Source organism: Asterias amurensis, chromosome 15, assembly GCF_032118995.1.
Source record: "Asterias amurensis chromosome 15, ASM3211899v1".
Lineage (NCBI taxonomy): Eukaryota > Metazoa > Echinodermata > Asteroidea > Forcipulatida > Asteriidae > Asterias > Asterias amurensis.
The window spans coordinates 15,535,096-15,558,490 of NC_092662.1; the positions used below are offsets into that span (position 1 = coordinate 15,535,096).

The following is a 23,395-nucleotide window of genomic DNA, read 5'->3' on the forward strand; positions in this document are numbered from 1 at the left end:
GGGATGTGGTACGACAATGGATGAGGCCATATTGGCATTTCTCGTGTGGAAATTGCAAAGTAGAATAGTATGTTGGAACACTCTTTTTTTCAAACAAATCCCTTACAGTCCCAAAACCGGATAACTTTTTCTGTATCGTGCCACCACTTATTCACTACTTTTTACAAAAAGGGATATTTCGTTGAGGTAAATTAGATACTATATTATTTTATATCGAATGAAAAAAATGGTGGCGTGATACGGAAACCCTCCCCCCCCCCCACTTTTTTGTTTTTTTACTTACAGCGCCAAGTTTGAATCCGCTCACGTGGTTAAAAAGTAGTCAATAATTTCTGCAAAAACTAGGAGTTTACCGTTAGACAATATTTAAAGTTGGCCGTCTTTGATTTAAGGCAAAAAAGCGTCATATAACACTTGCCGTCGGGGTCCGACGGCCTTTTTCTGCTGTTGCCATACACTGGACACCGTCGCGTTGTATCCAAAGCGGGCTAGTCGTAAGTTGGGCATATGAACAAAGTGTTTACCGAAAGTGAAAGACAAAACAAACAAAAACCTCAAATTTTCACCTTTACATCCATGTACAAATAGAAATAAACTCACCAAGGACTTCTACAACATCTTTGAAGCAAAAATGAGGCGTCTGTCGTGGCGAAATGTTGCATAGTATAGAAAGATGATGACGATGATAATGTTCCTACTCGAAATTCTCCACATTCTCAAATCCACGTGAGTCGCGAAAAGGGCGGACATTTTAAAAGTGACCACTTCATTGTTGCGCACGCGCACAAGTGCATTGCGCCTATTATTTCTACGGCGGAAGAGGGCGTGGTAGCCGTTCTGGAAAATACTAAAGTTTCTTTCAGGAAAATGTGGAATTGTATCTTAATAAGTGAATTGGGGAGAATAAGGAAATGTCAGATGAGGATTTGATGAACAATAAATCTATACAATAATTCAAATATCAATAATCATCATTTATTTTGTATTTTGATAATGAAAAAGTTTGCATTTGATGCCAAAAAAACATACAGAAAAGACTGACCCATTTGGCAAAAATTACAATCAAGAAATATATCACTCCATCATTAATCAATTAATTAGTTAAAGTTACATCCAAAAACAAGGCATCATGCATATTAAACCATAATCTCGGGTAAGCAGGGGAAAAAAGTAGGGCCCAGTGCTCAAATTCATAAAGCCTGTAAGCACAAAAACTTGCTTAGCACAAATGTTGCTGATCAGGGTAACCAGGCAAAATACCATGCTGTGACTGGTAACCTGGTCATCTCTTGCTTAGCCAATAAATTTCCTAAGCACAATTTCCTGCTAAACAGCTTAATGAAATCGGGCCCTGATGACAACATCATTGTGTGATTAAAAACAGAACATATAGCTCAAAATCATAGATACAGGCACACATTGTTCATTAGGGAAAATATAATGCCAAAGATTTGTTTGAGAAAAACAAACAACAGTGCAGTCCTTATTGGGAGTTTCCACTAAATTAGTGTAAAATGTATCAACCCCAAAAACTCGTCATTTTGCCAATTGCTCTTTATGTGCAATAGGTCCTGTGAAAACTTAGAAACTTCACTCACACATGCACAGCCAGTTTCTTTTAGGATATTTCTTTGGTGGGGTCAACAAATTAAAACATAAATTGTCTTTATTTTTTTCTAAACAAAAGTAAGGACATCTCTATGGATGTACAATGGTAGAGGTGTATGGTGAGTACACTACTCTTTAGAACAATACATGGAGTACCCTTCCTCTCATATCATATAACATCTACCAGATATTTTTTGTATTTTTTTGCAACCTCAAATAAGCAGGTGCGTAGTTTTCAGACATTTTGTGATTTGAGTGATTTAAATAAATGATTCTGGTGATAAACATTGGGGAATTTAAAGGAAGGAGTTAGGAGGATTTCGAACTAAATCAAATTTATAGTTATATAATAGATAACAAATTTGCATCGGGGATAAAGAATATTAATTTTGTTTTTTACTCATACACCGATGTGTGTTAGCAATGTATACTCGGTTCTTTCCCGAGTCCTGTGAAAACATATCAAAGGCATATTACTCGGGGGGGGGGGAATTTAAACCCACGTCTCTTGCAATTCCAGAGCAATTTTCTAGAGCAGTTTGTAGTTGTTTATAAACAGAGCAGTGACCTATAATTCACAAAACAAACTTATTTATTTGCATAATTTACTGAAAATTTTGGTCCATTTTTCTTTGAACAGAGTTGCAAACAAACAAATCTTGAAGGACATTGCAAGTTACAATCACTCCGTAAATCTTCGACTTAAACACCGTTACCCCTTTTCTTCTAGTCAAGAAAATGGAACAAATCAACTGGCTCCTAAACATTTCCATTAATTGCTTTGTTCTATGGTCACAGTTTGTACCTTTAAACCTGTAGCCAGCTTTGCTTAGTAGTACATACCCAAGCCCAATTTCATAAAGCCTGTAAGCATACAAGTTTGCTAAGTAAAGAAAATCCTGATGCCATCCAGTTTTACATTGTTGCAAATGGTGCCCCGCTCATGATTTGCTAAGCAAAGAACATTGCTAAGTAGTGTTTTCTGCTTAACCGCTTTATGAAATTGGGCCCCTGTAACCTTTGTTTACAAAATGAGTGACCTTGTACCTTCAAGGGTCTTTCTGGCAGGCAAGATACTGCACTGACAATCTGGGAAGTTTTACGTTTGGTGCCATAACTTCCACATAAATTCAGGAGTTATACAAGTAAAAGCTGCACTTATTTTGAGAGGTGCCTCCTTTCTTCAAATCAAAAATTAATCAAAATCAGACAGTGCAATCTCCGAGAGGTGCCTCCTTTCTTCAAATCAAAAATTAATCAAAATCAGACAGTGCAATCTCAAAAAAATAAATGATTTCATATTTTCGTTCACTGTGCTGTGTACAAATCGTGCCTGCAGAAAGCCCATGCTCTGTGGCTCTTTTGTAAATATGGGATGTCATATGTCACATGATCTATTCATTCAAACCTTAAAGCCTTTCGAGCATTCCTTCTCAATGTCCAGGAGGCTGGCATAGTAACACTCCCAATGAATTTAAGGAAACTTAAAATACTTCAAAATGAGCAAACAAACCTGATTGGTGGAATGGAGTAAGTTAGAATCTTCCAATCAGATTACAAATGGCATAAATAACCTTAAAGGCACTGGACACTATTGGTAATTACTCAAAATAATGATTAGCATAAAAACTTACTTGCCAACGAGCAATGAAGAGCTGTTGATAGTATACCACATTGTGAGAAACGGCTCCCTCTGAAGTAACGTAGTTTTCAAGAAAGAAGTAATTTTCCTCTTACATTTTATTTCAAGACCTCTAAATTAGATTTTGAGGTCTCAAAATCAAGCATCTGAAAGCACACAACTTCATGTGACAAGGGTGTTTTTTTCTTCCATTATTATCTCGCAACTTCGACGACCACTTAAGTTCACATTTTCACAGGTTTTTTATTTTGTGCATATGTTGAGATACAGCAAGTGAGAAGACTGGTCTTTGACAGTTACCAAAGATGTCCAGTGTCTTTAAAGCCTACTTGATAATTTGGTTGATTATTGGTAATAACTAAATGAAAGTGTAGCAATAATATTTCTTGCCTGAACATTGTCTCGCGTGACATATGGCCCTAAATTTGCAAGACCCGTTAATAATTGCAAAATGTACTCACATTATGAAAATCTGTTAGGGTTACCCTACCCTGTGTTTAAATAATTAAAAAAAACAGTGCGTGGTCAAACCATTAATAATATATTTAAAAAAAAAACGCTCATCAAAAATTTTGCTCATTAAAAAATAAAGTTGATTGAAATATAATCAACTTGTCAATCAATCAATAAATCAATCAATATTTAGTTGATATCAGCCTGATCCAAAAAGCATTCGATTTTGCAGCGACATGAAAAGAAAGACTCATGTTTGTTATCTGGGGCCCAGTTTCATAAAGATGTTTAGAAGAAAATTTTGCTTAGCAAATTCCTTTGCTAAGCCAAGGAAATGAGTGGGTTATCGGTCACAGCACTGGTAATGTACAATACTTTGGTTGGTAAGCTATTTTTGCTAAGCAAGAGTTTTCTGTGCTTAGCAAGTTTTTGTGCTTGATACATGCTTTATGAAATTGCGCCCTGGCAGTTTTCCGCTCTATACCTACATGTTCTACCTCTCGGTTGTAGGCCCCATTGATTTATACACTCAAGTCACTTATGGCAATGATAAGTCAGATGACAGAGAATTTAACTCAAATCTTAAAATGACTGCTTACTTTCTTTAAGAGACCCCCACATTAACAAACTGCTTAGCAGACAAACATCACTCCAAATTGGTCATGTTAGATTCCATAACCGAAATTCCATAGTATAGGCTTAAATGTACTTAACATGACAGTTTCCTTCAGGAAATTAAATTGCATGTCAATCATTTTGCAGAGGGCCATTGCACATCAAAATACAAATCACTGCATTTCAACTTGTAAACTGATAAGCACGGTTTTTCATGCCAAGTGGGTTTAACTGAGAAGCCAGTCATGTACTGTAGATTGTGGTATATCATGGTATATGTTCACCGACAGATAAACTATTTTTGATGCTAAAACAGCTTTTGCAGTTTGCTTGTGCCAAACCGGGGCCCATTTTCATTGAGCCGCTCAAGCAAAAAATAATTGCTTAAAAATTGTCTGCTAACCTTTCCATCGACTAACTAATTTCTTGTACATTATTGGCTCACTACCATAGTAATTAGTCAAAGATAATTGTATTGTGTTTTATTTTATTCCGAAACCAACACAAACACCATAACCCTGGGTAGGATGTGTTTGTATGTGAGATATTCACCAAGTTGTTCGCCATGTGAACAACATGTTTTACACACAGAAAAGGGATGTGCATGCCGTGTGATTACGTACACACTGACATTATTTGGGTCATCGTGAAACCTGAATATTTGACCTACATGTACGTTTACTCTCTTCTATCGCAATGTATTACATGCATCTTTGGGGATGTGTGGCTCTTAATAAAAAAGAAAATTATTGAGCTACATATATACACTCCTTCCTGTCATACTCAATAACTTGTTATTTTTTAGAACATCATCACGTCAGTGCCAAAACAGCGCATCTCCTAAAATAGCACTTACTGTATGTTTCATGCAAATTGAAATTGTCAAAACATTGTACCTAACTTAATTTATTTTAAATATATTTTCACAGTCGTTCATGGTGGTCTGTTTCTGTTCCCTATTTTATTTTACGTAATCTTTAATGTATGCTTTAATTTTCTTTCCTAAGATGATTCTATTTTAATTGTTAACTTTGTACATATCAGATTGTTTTTATATAGGCTATATGAATATTTCTAATTGGTTTTTTTGTATCCTTTCCTGTAATTGGCGGCTCGTCCGCTGTTGGTTTGGTCAATAAATATATAATATATATAAAATAGCCATGGCTCGATTTCACAATTAATCTTAACTGCAAATCAATTGTAGTTGCCAAACAGTGTGATGTCACAATGCAAATCACTATGGTAATACTGACAATTTGTCTTGCGATGAATTTGATTGCTTTGCGCAATCGAGCCCAGGGTGTACACACAAAACAAGAATGCGCCGAGATACAATGTTTTGCAGGGAGAATTTCCGCGTGCCATTGTTTGCAAAAATGAGATACAACTTTTTGGTACTGACGTGACGATATGTGTCTCTTCGTGAAATTGGTGACAATGAGTCATGAGTAGTTTACGTGACTTGATGAAGGCAGTAGAGGGAGACAGTAGAGGGGGGTTGGTTCTCGTCAGTAGAGGGGGGTGTTCTCGTCACAACTTTGATCAGGAATATTGACATCTGTCACGCCACTCATCCTGAAAGGCCTCTCTTAGTCATGATATTTTGTTGCCGCAGCCCTGCTTCCGTTGTCTTGTTCTGAGATAAATGAAGAAGAAAAAAACCGAATAAGATCCGAGTTAGCATTGTGTTTCTTAAAATTACAGTCTACAAATTTTATAAAGCAGAAAATACTGCTTATCAAATTTCATTGCTAAGCAAAATTTAAATGGGCACCAGTCACGACAGCGTAAACTTAAGGTATCTTTGGTTGGTAACCTGTTTCTGTTAAGCAATTCCTTTCTAAAATAACAAATCTGTGATAGTTTGGACTCAACTGGTCAAAGAAGTTGGAAGAGAATAATCAAAGGAAAAACACCCCTGTTTCACAAATTCGTATGCTTTCAGATGCCTAAGAAAAGGCTTCAGGCCTGAAGTCACTTAATACTTGTGTGAGAAATTACCTCTTTCTCAAAAACTTTGTTACTTCAGGGAGAGCAATTTCTCACAATGAATTATACTAAAAGTATCAACAGCTCTCCGTTGCTCGTTATAAAATATTTTGAGTTATTATCAAAAGTGTCCTGCCGTCGATTTCACAAAACTCTTCCTAACTTAAGACTTATCTTAGGACTAAGGACGAGTCCCAACCCTGCACTGTAGCATGGGGACCTTACGACTCATCCTAAGTTAAGACGAGTTACTCTTCCTAACTCGAGATAAGACGAGTCCTAACTCTTTGTGAAATCGACCCCAGTGCCTTGACTATAATTTAGTTTTGGAGATGGATAGGGTTAAAGGAAGGTCTGGTTAATCACCTTGCTTCTGTTCTGGCATTGGTATACTCAAACCAGAGCACATTAGGAATGAGAGTGGAGTCACGCAGCATCAACATCTCAGATATTCTCCAGGAGACGACTTGTGGGTAAAGAGGGGTCAGGAAAATCTGCAAAGAAATCACAAAGACACAAGTTTAAATGAGTGCAAAAAAAGGTAAAGGCAGTGGACACTATTGGTAATTACTCAAAATAATTGTTAGCACGAAACCTTACTTGGTGACGAGTAATGGGGAGAGGTTGATGGTACAAAACATTGTGTGAAACGGCTCCCTCTGAAGTGCCATAGTTTTTGAGAAAGAAGTAATTTTCCACAAATTTGATTTTGAGACCTCATATTTAGAACTTGAGGTCTTGAAATCAACCATCTAAACGCACACAACTTCCTGTGACAAGGGTGTTTTTTCTTTCATTATTATCTCGCAACTTCGATGACCGATTGAGCTCAAATTTTCACAGGTTTGTTATTTTATGCATATGTTGAGATACACCAACAGTGAAGGCTAGTCTTTGACAATTACCAATAGTGTCCACTGCCTTTATGTGTAAAATAAAAGCTAAATAAGTGTAACACTCCACAGTTTGTTTTTAAATGTGGGTTAGAATGCTGACCTGGTCAGTTGCAACACTGTTGTCCTTGAGCAAGGAATTGTATCATAATTGTTTCTCTCCGCCCAGGATTACAAATGGCTAACAGCGAGAGGTGCCGTGCTCAAGGGCTTTAGTGTCATACAGAGATTCAAACACACTCTGCTGCCGACAAAACCAGAGTTAGGGTCCGGTGAACCAGACCCCTCAGCCACAACAAACCAAAAATGCAAAATCGACGCTCACTTAACTAGGCACGCACCATATCTTTATGCATTTTGACTTGGCAATGGGCAGATTGAAACCACAAGTGAAGCCCAGTTTACTTCAGGCGGATGTGGATGTGATAGCAATTCGGACGTCACAAATTTGCAACAAATACTTCACAATGGTTGAGCTGTGCTGTGCTCAACTCCTGTCACTGCAAAAACAGCCTTGTGATGCCAAAATTCGCTTTGCAAATTCACAGGAAGTGTGAACCAGGCACTACGTCTAGGATTAGTTACTTCACTGATTTATTGTTGATTAAAGGAACATGTTGCCTTGGATCGGTCGAGTTGGTATTTGAAAGGCGTTTGTAACAGTTTTTTATAAAATGCACATGGGTAGACAGATGTTGTAAAAGTAGAATACAATGATCCACACAAACATGCCTCGAAATTGCACAGTTTTCCTTTTACCTCGTCGACTAACACGTCGGCCATTTAAGGGAGTCAAAATTTTGACTCCCATAAATGGCCGACCGTGCACAGTAAAAGGAAAACCACGCAATTTTGAGGCAAAATTGTGTGGATCATTGTATTCTACTTTTAAAACATCTTTCCAACCATATGCATTTTATAAAAAAGGGTTACAGACGCTTTTTATAGACCAACTCGTCTGATCCAAGGCAACGTGTTCCTTTAATATTTGGAGGGTCTTTTACTCACCTCATTAAAAGCAAACCAAGGCACTGCCAATATGGTGCCAAGTAATGCTCCACACACCACCTGTCTTACAGTGTGGTAGGCAAGATACACTCTGCAATCACAATAATAGTAATAATAATATGGAACATTTATAATGCCCACACATCCACAAAACAAATGCTCATCGCACATACAAAGCAAAATAGATGAAAACAAAAACAGCATAACATGTACATAATATATTGGATTTGAGCAATGCATGGTGAGGTATCAATATCTATATGGTTTGCGGTAACACCGTGTATCTACTTGCCAGGTAGAGTTTGTTCTTAGAGAACTGTCTTGCTTTATTCTACTACTGCGGAGTAAATGTTTGGGGGTTCGGTTCAATTTAAGAACTGACTCTGCAGTAGTACAGTTCATCACGATCCTAAACGCTAAAGTAGTAGTCCCAGCCTATTTTTCTATTCCATCCGCCCGGGTAATAGTTAAATAGCAGGACAGTTCTTTTCAGAACTGAGAAGTCTGCCGAACCCCCCGCACTGATTCTTTACTTACGGTAAGCAGAGTCATAAAATTGGGACCTGGTATCTAGTCTACCAGAAATGGCAACAATTTTGACAACCGACACAAATGTTTTCAACAAATGTTTCAGGGACAGGAAGGACTTTGGACTCGGACAAATAGGGACTCAGATTCAGTGGGGAGGAATAGGACCGGGTTCTTACCTGCTAAAACTAACAATCAGTGCTAACATTGTTGCTCCAATGGCTAGGCAATGTTTCCACGCTAACTCTAGTAGACTACTGGAGCTATGCTGCTGTAGTCCTAGCCTGAAAAGCAACAAGAATCAGTGTCAGTACAGTCGTCAACTTGAAAGACAAATTGTTCAAGTCTTTTCTTAGCCTTTGAGAAAGATATCAAATATTAAACAACAACTTTAACTAAAGGCATCGCTCCAGAAGTGTAGTGTCAACACTGCATCCTGGGAGGAGCAGGCAGGAGATCGAGCCTCATGGAGGCAATTATTGCACAGAGGCACTGCTAGCTTTGAAACAAATCGACTAGCTCATGCAACCGCTAAGCGACAGCAGAGAAAGGAGGGGGAACGAGAAAAACATCTCCATGGTCCAACCCTCCCTTTAAAGCCATTATACACTTTCGGGACAGGAAAAAAAATATAAAAAAATCACAGATTTACAGGAAATGATGAAAGACTTCTCTTGAAATATTATTCCTTGAAATGCTTTACTTTTTTAGAAAACATTAAAACAATCTAAATTCTCGATAGCGAGAATTACGAATTTATAGTAAACACATGTCATGACACGGCGAAACGCGCAGAGGCAAGAGTGGGTTTTCCCGTTATTTTTCACAGGTTTGATATTTTATATATTAGTTGTGAAACACAAAGTGTGGGCCTTGGATAATACTGTTTACCGAAAGTGTATAATGGCTTTAACTACAACCTGTGACATCTGCTTTGTGGCGAGCAGATCGGACTTTTGAGTCATCGACGGAGCCACCTGAGGCACAAACTACTTAGTAACTTTGTTTGCCTGTGAAGAACATCTTCCTCGACATCGAGGGATTGCCTTTTAAAACGCCCAAAAATCCTTTTTCTCAATTCTGTCATTTGTAATGGCTGAATATAAAAGTTGAGCGGACTTACCTAATGTAAATAAAGAGGACAGTGTAGACTGCAAAGAACCACATGAACTGGGAATGACTCGATGGCATGCCATACTCTGAGAAGAGTAACTCTTGATTACCTGCAATACAAATATAGAAACAATATCAGATTGTAAGCTGACATACAAACTTCTTGTAAACCAAATGCAAGAACTGCAGTCTTGTGGTAGAAAGAAATAATCAACACTTTATTTATCTGTCTGTTCTTAAAGACAGTGGACACTATTGGTAATTGTCAAAGACCAGTCTTCGTACTTGGTGTATCTCAAAATATGCATATTGGTCGTTGAAGTTGCGAGATAATAATGAAAGAATAAACACCCTTGTCACACGAAGTTGTGTGGGTTTAGATGGTTGATTTCGAGACCTCAAGTTGTAAGTCTGAGGTCTTGAAATCAAATTCGTTGAAAATTACTTCTTTCTTGAAAACTATGGCACTTCAGAGGGAGCCGTTTCTTACAATGTTTTATACCATCAACCTCTCCCCGCTACTCATCACCAAGTAAGGTTTAATGCTAACAATTATTTTGAGTAATTACCAATAGTGTCCACTGCCTTTAAAGGTACTGGACACCTTAGGTACAATAATTGTCAAAGACCAGAATTCTCACATATTGTTTCCCACGAATAAAATAAAAAATCTGTGAAATTTTGGACTCAATTGATCATTGAAGTTGCAAGAGAATAATGGTAGAAAAACACCCTTGTTGCACAATTGTTTGTGCTTTCAGATGCCTAATAAAAGGCTTCAGGCCTGAAGTCTTTTGATATTTGAGTGAGAAATTACCTCCTTCTGAAAAACTACATTACTTCAGACTAGAGGGAGCAGTTTCTCGCACTGTTTGATACTATCAACAGTTCTCCATTGCTTATTACCAAGTAAGTTGTTATGCTAACAATTTTATTTAGAGTAATACAAACCAATAGTTTCCAGCGCCTTTAATTGGTGTATTTACTGACAAATATTCTTGAAAGGGAAGAGTTTTTCAAGAAAAACAATGATATTTACCTCTAGCTGGTCTTGGTTCCTTGATGATATGTTTAGTAATCCAGTTGACCATCTCATTAAATAAGATTCCACACAAGAATGTTACCTGATCAACAAGAACAAAATACAAAAAAAAAAAAAATTGAAAATAACTGTCTCTTTAAACCATCGAAAGCTGCTGTAGGCAGCATCAGTTAATTTCCATTCATTTTTAGAGAGATTACCAAAACGTATACCTTCCCTTTAAAGACCTTGGACACTATTTAATTGTCAAAGACCAGTCGTCTCACTTGGTATAACTCAACATATGCATAAAATAACAAACCTGTGAAAGTATGAGCTCAATTTGTCTTCGAAGTTGCAAGATAATAATGAAAGAAAAAACACCCCTGTCACACGAAGTTGTGTGCTTTCAGATGCTTGATTTTGAAACCTCAAAATCTAATTCTGAAGTCTCAAAATCAAATTCGAGGAAAATAAGGTCTGTCTCAAAAAGTATGTTACTTCAGTGGGAGCCATTTCTCACAATGTTTTATACTAACAGCTCCCCATAACTCGTTACCAAATAAGTTTTTATGCTCACAATTATTTTGAGTAATTACCAAAAGTGTCCACTGCCTTTACACAGATCAAAAGACGTTTCTCAAGATGTAGTATAAGACTTGATGACAGCAATGAGGGCTGCTTGGCAATTACAAGACTTTTACCGTCACAGCGCCTACAGAAATATTCCTGTCAGATATTTTGATTCTCTAATGGATTTTTGGCTCCATGAGGGAAGACGATTCTTTCCCGCTTCAATATTTACCTTCCAGGGCCCAATATCATAAAGCTGTTAAGCAGAAAATTCTGCTAACAAATATCTTGACTAAGCAAGAATTACCAGGGTACCAGTCCCAGCAATGGTAGCTGTATGGTACTCGGCTGGTAAACTATTTTTTTAAAGCAAGATATTTTTGTGTTGAACAAGTTTTTGTGCTTACATGCTTTATGAAATTGGGCTCGGGCCGCAATTTTATAAAGCTGCTTTAAGCAAAAAGTAGCTAAGTACAAAAAATGTTGCTTACTAGAAACTGGTTACCAGCCAAAATTCCATTTGGTTTACATGGCTGCAGCTGGTGCCCCACTCATTTCTTGATAAGCAAACAAATTTGCTAAGTAGTAATTTCTGCTTAACAGCTTCATGAAATTAGGCCCATGTTGTTACATTATGTGAGCAAATCTTACCGTATGCAATTCCCTTCTGAAGAGAATTAATGTTGCAAAACTAACTAGAATGATGACAGGTGATAGGCTGATGTAAGCTAAGGCCTTGCCGATGATGTCACCTGTACAGTAAACAAAATAAATAAATAAACAAATAAGATACATGTAGTTTATAGAAATGACAACTCATGCCTGTAATGCCTCGTTTTTTAAAAGAATAAAAGCACCAAGGCATTTTCTCTTTGGAAAAGGGCAACCATGCTTGGTGGATTTGGATATTCTCACTGCTCTTATTATAGACGAACAAGAAGAAAGAAAACAACGACTAAATTTCAGTTTAAGATGTGGGAGGAAAACCCAAGAGAATTATACCAGAGAAAACCCACGCAGTCAAGTAGGGACTGACAAGATTGCAAGATTATCACGCGGAACGCAATTCATACCTATTAGCGCCTAATCTATCTCTAAGCGCGCGCACGTACACACAACCCACGTGCAACAGACTCTTCACAAAGTTTTTGAAAAAAATATTTCAAACCTCAAATTTTCAACTGTCAAAGTGTCTGTAATTGTATTTTTTTAATGTTTTTTTAATTAAAGGGCATTTATCAATGGGAATAAAAGAGTAGTGACTCGTTCTTAAACGTCCGATTAAAACCTTGCAGGATCGTTGCCGTGAGCTAAATGCCCTGGCTTCGGCTCGGGCCTTTATCACACGGCAATTCAAACTCGTAAGAACTCGTCGCTACCCTTTTATTCTCTTTTTTACAGCCAGGCTCTGGGGTATTTTCCATGTAATCCTACATGTATGGTCGTTCTGTTTTAATTCAAAGAAATTATTTTTGAAAGAGTTTGCCTTTCCAATACAAACTCTAAATTCTAGCCCTGAATTTGTAAATATTCGTTTTATTTTTGAATTACCATTCCGAGCTTTTGCGGCAATAACATCAACATCTTATAACCACGGAGGGAGAAAGCAAACAACAAGACTCCAGTTGCATTTTTAAGACATTCAAGACTTCAAGGGGCACAGCAATTTTCCTGTTGTAAAGGGCACTTCTGTGAGGGAAAACTAAAATTTGTATTGAACTTTGCATGGGGCACCAAAGCAAAAGCGCAGGGCATCACGGCAGTTGCCACGGGTGCCGTGGGTTACTTAAATTATTGTATTGCCCCAGGTTTTGGGCTGACTTTCACAAAGAGCTGAAATTGATCTTTACTGCAAATCAATCGCAGTTGCTAAGTAAAGTGTGATGTCACAACACAAATCACTATGGTAATACTAACAATTTATCTTGCGATGAACTGTATTGCTTTGTGCAATTCAGCCCAGGAATTTTATCTTTGAACATGTTGAAAGGGCAAGGCCATTTTCATTTTGCAAAGGGCACTTCGATTGGAAAATCTTAAAGTCAGTGAAAAACTTTAATTCCAGGCCTGCTGTCTACATCTCTAAACCTCATGTGGAAAGTCTGACTCATAATAAGACAAACTATTTTTACTTAATGGATCGAGTCCGGCATGTGGTTTGGCGTTTCTAGGCAATCATCAAGAAAGCCTTGCAGACAGTTTCTAGACAAGCATGACTGACTGAATGTGAATGCCATGGAGGGTTGACACAAGTGTTTTAGACATTACCCAGGGACGCTTTTAGTGTCGCCACCACTTCTTTACGCCAGAGATCAAAGCCAGAGTATTTCCATTTTTATCAAATACTTGGAAAATATAAAACGAAAACAGATTTTATGTCTGGACTTTTTGTATTGAGCATAGAAGATTTGAAATTTAAGCGTCTCTAAAACTATCATGGTGTTTTTTTTGGAAAGGTACAAAGTAAATTTAGCTTTCACATGTGGAATTCTCTTATCATTGAAAATTAAGTGACTCTCAGAATATTTTTTTTTTATGTGCATTCTTTACAAGTGTATATTTCACAATGTCTATTTTGATTCTGATGAAGAAGCCCCATCAATGCATTTAAAAAGACATTTTGACACGAACGTTGCGCCATCCTTTAAGGATCAATCTAACAGAAAAGCTTGGAAGTTAAATAAACAAAATGTCTTGGGAAAACATTCGCAAGGTATCTTTACATCCCATAAGCACAGTAATGATTCATCTGAACTTAATACCCCCCCCCCCCCGACGTGATCTACAGGCACCATCCGTCAGTCAAGATCAATGTCTACTTGGACCAATTGCTAAAAGCTCCGTTCAAGACACGGTAAACCATGATGCTTGTTACCATTAGCTGATTAAAGATGAACTAACTCAAGAAAAGGGCGTGTCTCGAGGATGGATGACTTAAAGACACTAGAGACTTTTGGTAATTGTCAAAGACCAGTCTTCTCACTTTGTGTATAAATGCATAAAATAACAAACCTGTGAAAATTTGAACTCTATTGGTCGTCGAAGTTGCGTGATAATAATGGAAGAAAAAAAAACACCCTTGTCAAAGGAAGTTGTGTGCATTCAGATGCTTGATTTTGAGGTCTTGAAACCAAATTCGTGGAAAATTACTTCTTTCTCGAAAACTACATTGTACATGTACTTCCAATCCAAGGGAGCCGTTTCTCACAATGTTTTATACTACATGTATCAACCTCTCTCCATTACTCGTTACCAAGAAAGGTTTTATGCTAACAATTATTTTGAGTAATTACCAATAGTGTCAACTGCCTTTAAAGAGATTGAGGGATTGTGAATATTGGAAATATATTTTATGTAAAGATGAGAAATTTACAATCATCACAACCTGTCTCAGGTACTTTATACATAAGATTATTTGACATTCAATGTTTTTTTAAACTATGGTGCATTGTTGGCCCAAATTTCTGAAGGATTGCCAAAGTATGCTGAATGAACTTGGTCCTGGGAATTTTTTCTACTGGGTGTTTATCTTTGGTTTTAAAAGCCCTATTGTACAAACTGGGGCAATGCAAACAGTCTTTAAATAAATTGTGTATTTTGTGAGTTTGATCTGGAAGAAAAAAGGATAATAAATGTTGGTGCTCTCCCATCCAGTGACGTTGTATCTGTTGACTTGTAGTAAATTGAAAAAAGTATTGTATTAATTGGATTCCAACTATTGTAGCTGTGCCGTACTATTTCCACCGTTGTTATTATAAACATGGTGTTGATGGGAAATAGTTTTAACCAGGAAATGTGACCCTCTAAGACCAAGTTGGTCTGTAGTGAAGGAAATATTTTCGAGATTTAAGATATGTTTGCAGATCCTTGTTTTACTTTTTACTTATCGGCTGCAATTTGCGAGAAGACATCAAACAGTTATGTTTTCAAAAAATTGTTTTTGTTACAATCCTTCTACAAATGCAAACGAAACAGACTTTGTGACTAGAATAAACAAGTTAGGAAAACTGCATTGAAACGAATGTTTACTGAGCTTATTAAAACATCAGCTGGCAAACTAGTATGTTTTTAGTATGAGGGGAAACAAAGAAGGAAATTGGGTCACACAACTTTTCAGCCTTTTGCTGCATGACAAAGATTGAGGAAATTACAATAGCTTCACACAAAGAAAACATGTGTAATATTGAATCAGTGGCTTTTATTGAAAAAAGGTATCATATACGTATACTGTATAAAGGGCCAAAGTGGCACGGTTGGCTTGTGTTTAAAGCGCTCGCCTCTCACCAAGGTGACCCCGGTTCGATTCCCGGTCGGGGCCATATGTGAGTTGAGTTGTGCATTGGTTCAAAAATCAAACACTTTCGATCTTGGCTGTGCTCCGTGGTCATAATGGGTTGATGTGGCTGGCAGCTGAATGCGCCCTTGCATGCCTGCTTCTCGAACACGTTGTAGCCGCGTCCTTCACAATTCATCTCTAGCTGCGAGTAAGGACGATTAGCCCCCCAAATTATTATTATGTCTCCAACTTTGGGACAATGATAAAAAGCATGGTTATTGTGCCCCAAAATACACCTGGTTCCAGTAGTCAAGTTTGTTCCACAACTTTTCTGTACGCCTATAAATCAATCAATGTTGAATAGAATGATGATGACACCCCTAACTTGCGAGTGAGCTGCGCCCTCCATCCCAAAAAGCAGAGGTTCTTCCGACCCTGTTAGACATGACATGCATGCGCTGCGACATGTTTTGTTTGTGCATTCCTTTTTTAGAGAAAGCCCAAATTAAATGTAATTTTTGTGTAAATTTGCCAAATATTTAATAACCTGCTAGTAAACAATTAATACAAATTCTTCTTAGATAATCAATAACAACAAAGCAGGCAATGGTTTGGTAGTAAATTAAATTAGAGTACACAAATAGAGGGCGCCCTCCCTAGCCATACAGGCCACACCGTACCCGCAAAAACACAGGGTGTGTTTGCTGCAAGAAAACACTCATTACTTACCGTCGGGATACTCAACAAAAGTAAGGGAAACTGGTCGCCATCGCACGTCCGTTTCGGCAGTGGGTTCTCTACCTCCCCCCTCCATGGTCTTTCGGCAGCTGTAATCACTCAAATTTGTTCTTGTCTCAAGAAATTAAAACCCATTCCTGAAGTGAAGTTCGAGAATCTACTGTGTGTTTATACGCCGTTTCTGTGTGTGTCGTGGTGGTGTGCACGCATCCCATGCAGTGCATAATGCGTGGCCGGAGTGAATGATTTTTGAACGTGTACTTGGGCCAATGATTATTGCAATGAAACAAACAGTAAATCTAGAAACTGCAGTATAACTTTTTTTAGCTTAAGAAATTGTTTTGATTGTATGTGAACAAACAACAGTAAATCTTAGCTTTGAAATAAACATTAAAAAAGTTAATTCAAAAGCATAATATTATATTTATTTAGGAAAAAATAATTTAATTGAAAAAAAAAATCATCTTGGGCCCTTGAATTTTTTACACATTCTGTAAAGTCAAAACTAAACACGAGAAATTCTGAAATTCTGCTCCCGCTGCAACTACTTCTGCATCATTTAGTCGAGTGGCCGGGTGTCTTCCATTAAAAAAAGGGGGAAATCTTGCCCTGTGACCTCCTTCATTGCAATCGAAGTGCAGACATACAAAATGAGATAGTAGGTCCCCCATCCCAGACCCCCACGCACCCCAAAATTGTGTCATAGCTCTTATAGTCATACCTCTGTTTACATCAAGTGTATGTTTAAATTGATTATCGTCGTTAACCATTTCTCTTTCCTCAACGCGATCTTTCAGCAAGTGGGATATTCTATTATATAGGGGGTGTTACATATATTTGTAGTCCATTAAAACAATAATTTTTACGTTAAAATATGCTTTAAATTTCTTTATTGTTATATATTTTTGCTTGAAATTGTCCTTTTTACTGCAATGAAATAAATTGATGAGCTCTTATATACAAAAACATGTTTAACAAATAATGAATATATTTTACATACTCTGTACTCAAAATGAAAACTTCGAACCACAAATCCAAGATGGCAGCCCCCATAACCAAAACACCCCAAGCGCTTTCGCTGAAAGTTCTCGCTGAGTGTAGCACAACAAAAGCAAGAACATGCAAACTGAAACTTCCACATTACACAGTAGACACTCCAGTCTTTATGCCTGTTGGAACCCAGGGAACTATGAAGAGTTTAACGACGTCACAACTCGAAAATGTTGATGCTCAGTTGATACTTGGGAATACGTATCATCTTGGAATGCGGCCGGTTAGTTTGTTTGTTTGTTTACTTTGTTTACTTGTTTGTTTGGATGATCCTCCCGAGTAAGCAAAACTCGGGGAACTCCCACAAGAGCAGAGGGTATTTATTATTACCACCAAGCTGCCATCCAATTGCCAATCTCTGTATTATGGTATAGAAACATTGGTTTAAAATAGCGTTTATGATTATGAACTGCGCAAATCAAGAATTTCGAAGAGATTATGATTTTAATTTTAGTAATTATAAATATAATTACCTTTTCTAGACGGCAATAAATTCTAGTCATTCGTGAAAATTGTGGGTAGCTTATCAATCATTCATGATTCGTTTAATTTTTATTAAAAATACCAAACAAACAAGTCAAAATACTAATTAAGAAGAGTTTACCGAAGAGTAAGTGATGTGAATGTAGCCTTGTTATGGTAGGATTCGAACCCATAACCTTATTATGTTATGCTTGCAAGTCCTGCAGTCTAAACCACTGGACCAAGGTGGACCAAGGTGCCCCCGCCCCCATTTCCCTGAGCCTGGCCCCCTTTTTTTTTGTTTAAGACTATCTATTTCCCGGGCTTCTTGAGGGTGGTGACACAATAATATTATTATGGCCCAACATTTCGAATCTAATTTAACTAGATCAATTGTTATCAATCATTCATTGTTATTGTTCAACAGGGTCCAGAACTTCTGGAAAAAGCTGGAGGTCTTCACAAATTCATGAACTGGAAAAGAGCATTGCTCACGGTATGTGCAATTCAAACAAAAGTGGAAAAGTTCTGTTTCATGCCACCACTTTTTTATTCATTATGAAAGAAATTTAATCAAAAAATATATTTCTTTTTGTGAAAAATGAGTGAAAAAGTTGTGGCAGGATCGAAAAAGTTTTACAAAAGCTACTGACACTGTTCAGCCATATATATATATATTTCTTTTTTTTAAGTTTAGAATAGTAACATTCTTCTTGACTTTTATAATCTTCCCTGAAATCTTCTTATAAAACTTCCATTTCTCTTTCTTACCCCTTGTAGGACAGTGGAGGATTCCAGATGGTTTCGCTCGTCAAGCTGGCAGAGATTACCGAAGAAGGGGTCAAATTTCAGTCTCCATACACAAAGGAAGAACTTTTGCTGACCCCTGAGAAGTCTGTTGAAATCCAGGCTAGCATCGGAGCTGATATCATCATGCAGCTTGATGATGTTGTCCACAGTTTAACCACAGGGCCCAGAGTCGAAGAGGCCATGTATAGGTAATGCCAAAGGTCAAAGGTTTTGATCATAACAGCTCAAGTCTTTTGACTTAAGTCTTAATAAGCTTTAGGCAAGGTTTGAATAGGTGGCTACAGCTACGGCTTGACTTCTGAGTCATCATGCATTAGGTATAGGTAGTCCTACAACACCTGCCAATTCGGATACGGCCTTACCTTAACTTTGTACTTGACTTGAGAGCAGAACCAGTCATCTTGTCATTTCACTGGTACACCAGCAGCTTTCTCCCTAAACAAAGGTCAACTGGCCAAAACCCAGCTAAACATCGCGAGCACCGCAGATACCGTGACAATTCTTTTCAAGTGTTCCTGCTTGCTAGAACACTTAAAAATAGGGATGCATTTTCAAAGCTGAACTTGCCAGTTGGATTACTTGGAGAGAACTAGCAATTTGGCCAGCGGACAACTGTTGAGGGAGAATGATGACATTCACACCATTGTCTCCAAAATGGCAGTCTTACAACTAGAATCTGATACTTGATACTTGATGAAGTAATCCCTTTACAGCTGGTAAAAGCTAAACTGGGATGATGTGCTGTGCATGACGCTCCTGCACTGAAAGCACTGAAACATTGTATCCAAATGAAAACTTGAGTTTTTGTCGGTTTTCTTTGACAGGTCTATCCGCTGGTTAGATAGATGCATCGCTGCCCAGAAACGCCCTCATGAACAGAATCTCTTCGCAATCATCCAAGGAGGTTTAGATTCTAAGCTAAGGACTATCTGTGCTAAAGGTGAGTATGTTCATCATTTAAGGAGCATCTCAAAGGTTGGAATGTTAGGAACGTCCGATAAGGGATTCTCCTGTACTTATTAACAAAATGATGCAGTCTAGCGGAACGTTCTGTTAGTCCAATGGATTGCAGGCATGTATCAAGAGGAGCGTTCTCAGCATGAATGACTTTTGAGACGCTGGCTCCCTTACTTTTAACAGAAAACAGTTTTACAAATTTGTCAATTATATAATGAGTGAATCGTTACATTAACAACAACAAAACAAATACCAACTTTGAAGGATCTGAAATAAAACTTGAAGAAAATTACTTTTTCTACTGCTGCCTAGCAGTTCATTAGAAGTCTTCTCTGTTTGGGTTTTACAAGTGTGAAAGTTCAGTGCTTCACAAGTTTATGTCGTTTTGTACCTTTTTCATCATTGTAATTAAGCCACCAAGCTTCAAGTATGATTTTCGATTGCAGAAATGGTTAAGCGGGACACCCCTGGCTACGCCATTGGAGGGTTGAGTGGTGGAGAAGAGAAAGAACATTTCTGGAAGATGGTGACTTTGTCGACGGATATACTGCCGAGAGATAAACCTCGATACTGCATGGGAGTTGGGTGAGACATTCATAAGATGCCATGAGACCTAACATGATCGATCCAAATCTGGGACGAATTGGCTTAGGGTTCGAAGACAACCACAGGACTTGTTACTCAAAATGTTTACTGGTTTGCGAAAGCACCATGTGTAAATCTCTTTTACTACCAGTTAATCTATAAGGCAGTACTCAATAACAGAGTCCAGTAATCTCCTGAAGACGATCACGGCCCAATTTCATAGTGCTGCTTAGCACAAAAATTTGCTAAGCATGAAATTTCTTCCTCGATAAAAACAGGATTACCAACAAATTTTCCACATGTTTTCAGGATAACAGCTGAATACCAGCAACAAGCAATATGCAACAAATGGAAATTAGGTTGGTAATCCTGTTTTTACCAAGGAATAAATTTCATTGTGAGCAAATTTTTGTGCGTAGCAGCTCTATGAAATTGGGTCCAGATTATACTTGTCAAGTGAAACGTTGCAGTGTCAACCACTAGTTATTTTCAAAACCATCACTACCCAAAAGCGATTTACACATGGTGCTATGGCAAACCTAAATTAACTATACCACATCTCAGATGTTATGTTGAATGGAAATAAATGCTTTTATCTTGTTTTTTTTTCTTTTTAGATATGCTGTTGATTTAGTTGTGTGCTGTGCATTAGGAGTGGATATGTTCGACTGTGTGTACCCCACAAGAACAGCTGTAAGTATTAAAGCTAGTTATTAAGAAAATTCTGTAACTTTTGAAACGTTTCTTCTGGCCTCACTTGAGGCTCCGTAAATAATTCATAGAGTTTTCAGCACAGGAGCCTGACCTGAGCCAAGGAAAAATTAACGACAAAAGAAAAAAGCTTAGAACATTACTCCTTGTAACGCAACTCAGTTTCACAGAGCTGCTGGATGGCTTACTCTGCATAAGTACACTGCGCAAGTTTCCATTTCATAGCACTGCTAACTGCAAGCACACAAAAAGGCATGCTGAGCCTTTTGGTGCTTTCTGTATGAAGATGAATGACATAACAATGCACATCCATGGTGAACGTGCAAGCAGGCTGCCAAATCTTCTTGCTTACCTGTGAAAAATGGTTATGCTTAAGCAAATTTGTCTGCAATAGTTAGCCTTAGAATTTGCTTACAGTTAAGCAGCCCTATGAAATTAGCATCTGGTTCACACAAGTCCTCTTTCTTTCTATCTCCCTTCCACCCCACCCTAGAGATTTGGTTCAGCCCTTGTAAGATCTGGTCAGCTCCAATTACAGAATAAGCAATACGCCAAAGACTTCCGACCAATTGATGAGAATTGTCGTTGTTCTACCTGCTTGAACTACACCAGGGCTTACCTCCACTCCATCGCTGGAAAAGAGACTGTGGCATGCCAGATCATCAGCGTACACAACATCAAATTCCAGGTGTGTAATAACCTGAAGAATATTCATCTTTGCATGGTTAAATGGTATAGCCCCCTCTATAGTGAAGTGGGATTTCCTTATAATGGTGCTAATTTAACATAGCTTGAATTCGGGAGAAAAGTTCAAAGACCACAGGGCTTGTAACTAAAAATGTTCACTGGATCAGAAATTTGCGTAGAAGACCCGAATCAAAATGAGACCAAAAATTAAGAGCACTAAGAAAGACATGTCAGCGAGGATTGATCTCATCTGTCTTTATGGGTATTAAAGGCAGTGGACACTATTGGTAATTGTCAAAGACTAGCCTTCACAGTTGGTGTATCTCAACATATGCATAAAATAACAAACCTGTGAAAATTTGAGCTAAATTGGTTGTCCGAGTTGCGAGATATTAATGAAAGGAAAAACACCCTTGTCACACGAAGTTGTGTGCATTTAGCTGGTCGATTTCGAGACCTAAAGTTCTGAACCCGAGGTATCAAAATCAATCTTGTGGAAAATTTCTTCTTTCTCGAAAACTATGGCACTCCAGAGGGAGCCGTTTCTCACAATGTTTTATACCATCAACCTCTCCCCATTACTTGTTACCAAGTAAGGTTTTATGCGAATAATTATTTTGAGTAATTACCAATAGTGTCCACTGCCTTTAAGTGAACATTACTCAACAAAATCTAATGGTATCTATCAGACTCAATGTCAACATTTGTTCATAATTTGTTTCTATTCAAGATTTTACACAGTGTATTGTTGTTACTCAATTGAAAATTTACTGAATTCCAAAAAGTTTGTTTACAGTTCAACTGACATTATATACCAAATGTAATGTAAATTTAAAACTTCAAAGGTCTCTCTGTCCAGGTTGCCAACGTGTATTTTGCGATTGGGCCATCAGACCGTATCTCTGGTGCAAAATCATCCAAATTAATGACATCCTTTTTCTGTCTTTCCTCTAGATGGATCTTATGAGAGATATACGACAAGCCATCTTAGATGATCGCTACCCGGACTTCATCAAAGACTTCATGAAAGTCGTTTATCCTGCTGGGGATTACCCTACATGGGCTGTAGACTCGTTAGCATCAGTTAATGTAGCTCTAAATACAGGCTGACCAGACTTTGAAAAAACTGTATGATAGTTGTCTAAATCTTAAGAAACCTCCTTATCGGTTTTAAGTACTTCTGAGTTTACTCCAAAAAACGCTTCATTTGAGAGGACATACTTCAGCAGAGATGTTAATGTAGCTCGAGATACAAGCTGACCAGGCTCCAACAAAGACTTCACAATCCTATAAGCTAAAGTAGTAGTCCCAGCCTATTTTCTATACCATCCGCCCGGGTAATAGTTAAAAAGCAGGACAGTTCTTTTCAGAACTGAGAAGTCGCTCAAACCCCTGAACATCTACTCCGCAGGAGTAGAATAAAGCAAGACAGTTCACTAAGAACAAACTCTACCTGGCAAATAGATACACACACGGTGTTACCGCTAACCAAATATACATTGATACCTCACCATGCAACGCCTCAAATCCTATAGACTTCATTATAGTTGTCTAAGTCCTGAGAAACCTCCTAATCTGGTTAAAATACTTCTTGGAATCGAACTCCGAGATTCAATTAGAGAGGAAACGCCTTCAGAGGTGTCATGGAATTTTAATAACTGTTTAATAACTAG

General features: G+C 37.8%; 2 protein-coding genes across 2 annotated transcripts; one reads left to right on the top strand and one right to left on the bottom strand.

Moving 5' to 3' along the window:
- Positions 1-2,831: 2,831 nt before the first annotated feature.
- LOC139948178 (dolichyldiphosphatase 1-like) lies at positions 2,832-16,721 on the bottom strand. The gene is made up of 8 exons (XM_071946237.1): positions 16,452-16,721; positions 12,098-12,198; positions 10,892-10,976; positions 9,863-9,962; positions 8,919-9,023; positions 8,212-8,302; positions 6,677-6,804; positions 2,832-5,957 (listed from the first exon to the last, which is right to left on the bottom strand). The coding sequence occupies exons 1-8, from the start codon at positions 16,534-16,536 to the stop codon at positions 5,915-5,917; spliced, it is 738 nt and encodes a 245-aa protein (XP_071802338.1). The 5' UTR covers positions 16,537-16,721; the 3' UTR covers positions 2,832-5,914.
- Positions 16,722-17,472: 751 nt separating this feature from the next.
- LOC139948026 (queuine tRNA-ribosyltransferase catalytic subunit 1-like) lies at positions 17,473-22,839 on the top strand. The gene is made up of 8 exons (XM_071946007.1): positions 17,473-17,733; positions 18,400-18,468; positions 18,753-18,970; positions 19,607-19,722; positions 20,186-20,324; positions 20,942-21,017; positions 21,529-21,723; positions 22,677-22,839. The coding sequence occupies exons 1-8, from the start codon at positions 17,473-17,475 to the stop codon at positions 22,830-22,832; spliced, it is 1,230 nt and encodes a 409-aa protein (XP_071802108.1). The 3' UTR covers positions 22,833-22,839.
- Positions 22,840-23,395: the final 556 nt, after the last annotated feature.

Bases quoted from the DNA above. Each gene is read 5' to 3' on its own strand.
- LOC139948178 (XM_071946237.1), bottom strand. From the start codon at position 16,536: ATGGAGGGGGGAGGTAGAGAACCCACTGCCGAAACGGACGTGCGATGG. The intron at 9,963-10,891 runs GTAAATATCATT...TTTGTATTGCAG, and splicing joins GGAACCAAGACCAGCTAGAG to GTAATCAAGAGTTACTCTTC. The intron at 6,805-8,211 runs GTGAGTAAAAGA...ATTTCTTTGCAG, and splicing joins CTTGGTTTGCTTTTAATGAG to ATTTTCCTGACCCCTCTTTA.
- LOC139948026 (XM_071946007.1), top strand. From the start codon at position 17,473: ATGAAAACTTCGAACCACAAATCCAAGATGGCAGCCCCCATAACCAAA. The intron at 17,734-18,399 runs GTTAGTTTGTTT...ATTGTTCAACAG, and splicing joins ATCATCTTGGAATGCGGCCG to GGTCCAGAACTTCTGGAAAA. The intron at 20,325-20,941 runs GTGAGACATTCA...TTTTCTTTTTAG, and splicing joins CGATACTGCATGGGAGTTGG to ATATGCTGTTGATTTAGTTG.